This window comes from Heterocephalus glaber, unplaced genomic scaffold (assembly GCF_053883595.1).
Source record: "Heterocephalus glaber isolate CG9 unplaced genomic scaffold, H.glaber_assembly_v1.0 deba00001444, whole genome shotgun sequence".
NCBI lineage: Eukaryota > Metazoa > Chordata > Mammalia > Rodentia > Bathyergidae > Heterocephalus > Heterocephalus glaber.
The window spans coordinates 8,828,942-8,834,777 of record NW_028258297.1 but is presented as its reverse complement, the minus strand read 5'-3'; the positions used below and the strand labels follow the sequence as shown (position 1 = coordinate 8,834,777).

General features: G+C 54.2%; 1 protein-coding gene across 1 annotated transcript; it reads right to left on the bottom strand.

Annotated features, from left to right (window-relative positions):
* Positions 1-402: 402 nt before the first annotated feature.
* On the bottom strand, positions 403-3,877 carry Rps19bp1 (ribosomal protein S19 binding protein 1). The gene is made up of 4 exons (XM_004845566.4): positions 3,701-3,877; positions 3,409-3,537; positions 1,120-1,217; positions 403-917 (listed from the first exon to the last, which is right to left on the bottom strand). Exons 1-4 carry the CDS (start codon positions 3,750-3,752, stop codon positions 777-779), a joined length of 420 nt encoding a protein of 139 aa, XP_004845623.1. The 5' UTR covers positions 3,753-3,877; the 3' UTR covers positions 403-776.
* Positions 3,878-5,836: the final 1,959 nt, after the last annotated feature.

Genomic DNA, 5,836 nt, shown 5'->3' with positions numbered 1-5,836 from the left:
TTACAGCCACCTGTGCTCAGGCACAGACCTGAGTGTGAACCTTGCTACTTCAAGATTTTTCCTGAGACCCCCAACCAATGACCCAGCCCACGTGACTGAGAAAGGGCACAGCTGGCTTCTCACTAAGCACAAACGTGTGTGTGTGTCCCTGGTGCGGCTCTCCTGTGCCCACAGGACCCACAGGCTCCCAGGGAGGGTGAGGCCCCTCAGTCTGCTTCATGGAACAAACCCCCGCAACTGCAAGTGCTGTTTTTGCCTCAAGGGCCACCTTGTGGGCTGTAGAGCCAAACCTGGGGATGGCACCCCCAGACTACAGCTCCCCACATGGCTGCCTGGGCTGGGGACTTCTCCCTTTGGTGTCAGAGGAGATGGGGATGTCCCACAAGTCAGATCAGCAGTGCACACAGCTCCCACGTTTATTAGAACCCAGAAGTCTATGCAGCAGCCTTCCCCTGAGGACCCAGGACCTGGCCTTGGACACAGCAAACAGCCCAGATACCACACTGGGGCAAAGCACACAGAACAGTCAGAAGTGTCCCGTTCTGGCAGGGCAGATGGCTCTTCCTAAGCAAGCAGAAGATGCCAGCCCCAGTCTGAGTGTAAATCTGCCCTGTGGCTCCCAGCTCCATTCCAGACTCCCAGAACTCCAGTGCTGAGGCTTCCTTCAGCTGGCCCTGTGTTGTCATCTGCTGGCCGTGCCCTGCATGGGCTGGCCGGGCACAAGAGCGGTGAAGTCCAGGAGGCTGGGCCAACCTCCTATGGGGCCTCCAGGGAGCCTAGCTGCCAAAGTATTCCTGCTGGAACTTCTGGAAGTCTTCCTCTGTGAACACGGTGCCCTCGGCCTTCTTCTTCTTCTTCTTCTTCGTCTTTGCCATAGGCCGGTCACAGGCCTTGCGGCCCCGGTTCTGCCGCAGAATCTGGGAAGAAGTGAGGGCACATCATTTCCATGTACAGAGGAGCAGATCAGGGCACACAAAGGTCACTGGGATGTGTGGCCCAGGGCAGGACTGGACCAGCATCCCACAGCCCCCATGCTAGCCCTCAAGGGTTGACCTGACTTCCACCCTACATTCAGGGCTGACACCCCCAGGCCCTTCCTGTAGCCCACACCCGACAGACCTTCTGGGTCACCGACTCTGCGAGGGTGCTCTTTGTGGCAGTCATAAACTTCAGGTTTGCTTTGAGGTGGTCTCGACACTCTCGCTTCCGGTACTCCGCTGTGGGTGACAGGGTTTGTGGCATTTCAGATTCATTCCCTGGAAGCCTTCTGCGTCCCCGGCCCCTGGCCCTACCAGATGCCCATCATCCCTTCTCTGGACTGTTCAAGTATGGGCTCCTCTTGGTCAAATTCACTTCCACACAGGTCCTGGGGAAAGCGCCCATGGTTCCCAGGTGATCATGTGACTCATTCAACAAATTCATCCTGCGTACAAACTAACTGTCACACTCATCCTGGGTGCTGGGCCTATAGCAGGAAATCAGGGAGGCAAAAACTCCTGCTTTCATGGAGCTTACGTGCCAGTGTGGAAAGAGAGGGGAAAGAAGGTAAATAACATTTTAGAAGTGAGCCATTTTATGGAGGAAAACAGAATAGGAACAAGTATGCCAATGGTAGAGGGTTGGAATTTTAAACAGGAAGATCCAAGGTCTCACTGAAATGACATTTGAGCAGTACCGAAGGACAGCTGTCTGGGTAGAGGGAACAGTCTACAAAGACCAGATGCAGAAATGTGACTGATGTGCTGAAGAGCAAAATTGGCTGGAGAAGGAACTCAGGCTTTTCCTGAGGACAATGGGAACAACAGGAGTGTGTAGTCAAAGGAGAATCAAGGTGTGACTCGTGATACAAGATCACTTTGGTGGCTGTTGAGAATTAGATTACTTGGGAAGGGTGTGTGGAAGCCAGGAGACCAGCTAGAGGCTTTTGCAAAACTCCAGGCTGGAGACGAGGTAGCTTAGACCCAGGTGACAGCCAGAGGTATTCTGCAGACTGGCTACGGAGGCGCTCATCATTCCTTTCACTCACGGATTATGTGCCAAACTCTGGGCCAGGCACTAGCACTACAGACAAACCAAAGGAAGGTCTGTGCCTCCCAGAGCTCAGTCCAGCGGGGGAGGCAGCAAAGGGAACCCCTGTGACAGCGCGGTGAGCCAAGGGCAGGCAGAGATGGGAGGGACCTCTAGAAGCTCCAGCTTCATAGTACGAGTCACTGGGGCTCAAACCTCTCTCCACACTTTTGGTCATGCTGCGGCTGCTCCTGGAATTCATAACCCTTTTAACCAATAGCTGAACAGCTTCTATGCAGCAGCCTTGTAGATTCAAAATACCTAGGCACTTACATCCTGCCCATATATGCTCCTTTCTTAGTCTTTTTTTTTGGAGACTAGTCTTACTATATAGTCCAGGCTGGCCTTCAATTTGCTATGTAGCCCAGGCTGTTCTCAAACTTGAGATGCTCCTGCCTGGGATCACAGGCGTGTGCCACCATGCCGTTCCCATCCCAAGTCCTTATGTCTCCTTAATGGTACCACATTCCCCAAGAAACCACTCTACTAGAGCCAGGCATGGTGGTGCACACCTTTAATCCCAGCACTCGGGAGGGTGAGAGAGCATTGCCATGAATTTGAGGCCAGCTTTGGTTACATAGGTTCAAGGGCAGCCTGGACTACACAGCAAGACCCTGTCTCAAAAAACTTGAAAAAAAAAAAAAAAGCTCTACTAGAAACTGGGCTCCCTCTTCACAGCCAATTCGCCACTGAAGCCCATCAATGCTCCCTCCTCTGCCTATCTTCCACCTGCACCATCTTCTCATCTCTGCATCTATCACTTTGATCACAGCAGGTAAGAGCAGCACTCTCGAGACACTGCCTGGTTTCCACTTGCACCACTTTAGCAAGTGCCTCCTTCTGTACAACGGGGGTGACAGCATGCAGACTCGCAAGGTTGACATTTGTAGAGGGCTCAGAACAGCGCTCGGCACACAGAATGTTAAACTGTTAAATGCTCCATCTTGACCCTGTTCACTTCCTGTCACCTTTACCAGCCTGCTCTTTCACATTCTCAAAGGCAATAAGCTTCTTTCTGACTCCCTACCTCTGCACTTGCTATTCTCCCAGAACACTCTTACACTTCCTCAGACTCTCAGCCTAAATGTTGCTTCCTCAGAGGAGGCTGATTGGCCTTCTACTCTGATCCCTCTCCGAGCGCCCTAATTTCTTTTTTTTTACGTCATAGGCATGAACACACTTAGCAGTTACACTCCGGTTTTGAGCCTGTACGATGCTTCCCCCCGCACTTGGGCTGTACGCAGTCCCTGAGGGCCCCGGCCTCGTTTCGATCACGTCCATGGTGTCCGGGCGCCACCCCCAAACCCAGCTGCCGCACTTCCAGCTCCTTCCCGCACTCACCCAGCGCCGACTTGGGCACCTTTCCTTTAGCCGAGTTCTGCAGTTTCTGGGCCTGGGCCGCCTTCGCCTTCCGGGCTCGCTTCACCGGAGCCCCGCTCGTCTTGGCCTGGCTTGGCGCGGCCTGGGCGGCTGCAGGGGAAGACAGAGGAACGGACACGGGTCGGAGGGCGCACAGGGGTCCCAACCCGCGGGGGCTAAGTCCGGCCTGGATCATTCCCCACCCCCGTGCTCCTTCCGAAGCGTCCGCCGTCTTTTCGTCCGCGCCAGACGTCTCCCAGCAAGCCCCTCTCACCCTCTGACGCCGCCAGAAGCTCCAGACCCCGCCGCAGCAAGGCCGCCGACATGACTGCGCTTGGCCCCGCCCACGCATTTTACGCTACTTCCGCCTTCGTTGTGCTCCTAGTCTCGGCGAAAACCCGACCTGCAACACACGGTTCCGGAGTGGGCGGGGACGAGGGCCTCCGTCCTTAGAACGCATGCGTAGGAGGAGGGGCATGAATTGAGGGCGGGTTCAAGGCACAGAAGGACACATTTATTGTCCAATCCTAATCCAACCACCCCTTCTACTGGAAGCGGTCTGCAGCTAATCCTGGCTGGTTGGTCGGCAGTGGGCGTGGCCGGGTTGTTAGCCTCACATTTTATGAAAGAGAAAACAGGGGCTACCTTTTTTTTTTTTTTTTAAATGTACTTCAGAGTATTGTATTGCGTAGATCGAGAGCAGCCTGTGAATCCAGCTCTCTCCTATGAAGCCAGACATTAAAGACATTTACAAAAATGAAATAGAATGTATTTTTGTTTTGAGAAATACAACTTTTTTCATAAAATGTGTTACCAAGCAATGACTTATTTTAAGTGATTAATAAATATTAAAGGATCTCAGTTTTAGTTTCCAGTATGGTAAATATGAATATATATTACCAATGTACAAAAATTCTTTGAGATCCTGAATTTTAAAGAGTGTAAAGAGCCAGACGTGGTGGCTCACGTCTGTAACCCCTGGACTCTGGGAGGCTGAGGCAAGAGAATCCCAAATTCAAGCCCAGCCCTAGCAACTTAGCCAGGCCCTGTCTCAAAACGTTAAAAAAGGGCTGGGGATGTAGCTCAGGTCAAAGGCCTTGGGTTCTATCCCCAGGACCAAAAAATAAAAAAGTAAAGGACTTCTTAGACAACAGTTTGCAAACCTCTGGCCTACAATGACCCTTTTCTAAGCGGGGAGGAGCCCTGGCTTGTTCTGTGCCATCTCCTCGCCCTGCACCTGGCAGCCAGGGGACTGGCAGTGCCAGGCTATGCAGGTAGGTGAGCGAGAGACCACTGAATTAACGGAGCCAGCGCCTTGCACGGGCTCTCCCAGCACGGACCGCATTGTCCCTCCGCCTTGCAGGAGGGAGGCGTTGATAATGACCAGCTGTATCGATAGTTGTCCTGTCTGGGTTCATTCACCCTCTCCCAGCCTATGAAGTAGGAACTGTTTCCCCTCACTTCACAGATGGAAGCAGGCACAGGGGGGCCAGGAACCCGACAAGGTCACACAGGTGGCGCCGCAGGGCTGGGGAACGGAGCCCGACTGCATTTGCCCTGTGCTGCTGTGGGGTCAGGAGGATGCGGAGGAGCTGACCACGTCCAGGGAGAGAGGCGTCCAGGCAGGAGGGTCTGTCCTCTGCGAACTTTTCATGGAGTAGTCCCGTGGGACATGAAGGGATGGTGTGGGGACAGTGGTCTCCAGGGCCGGACTCTATACTTTGTCCCATGGGCTATGGGGGCCCTGGAACCCCCACGCTCTTTCCTTTGTTATGCTTGTGGTTCGTTGTCTATTCCCCCCCCCCCCCACGTCAGCTGCAGGACTGCAGGAGTCTCTCTCTTTTTTTTCTACCTTTGATCGAACTCATGACCTCGCACTTGCAAGGCAGGCACAGTACCACTGAGCTAAATCCCCGGCCCCAGGGGTCTCTATTTTGTTCATTACTGGATCCCTAGTGCCGGGGACAGTGCTTGGCGTACAGTCAGAGCCTCATAAAGGCACGGGTAGGATTGAGAAAGGATGCATTTGGGACACCAGTGCTCAGCCCAGTAGAGATGTCTTGCGATGTGGCCAATGTGTCCCTGGGTCGGGCAAAGAACCAAACTGAATGGGCGTCACGTCAGGCACTGACCACTAGGTGGCGCCACAGGACAGCGTTCTTGCTGCCTCCTGGGCCATGCTGTGGCTGGTGTATCTGGGGAGCAGTGTGGGGTCTGCACGCCCCTCAGCCTCAGCTGGCTCTTTGCAGCCAGCACCGTGTGGCTAGGCTCCCTGAGATCCTGTCCTGGCCCTTCCACGCTTGGGGTCAGATGCCCCTCCAGGTCTGGCCTGAGTGGGGAAGTTGAGGCAGAGCCACTAGCCTGGGGTGCCCGGCCCGGGAACAGCCGCAGGGGATGTGACCCAGGCACT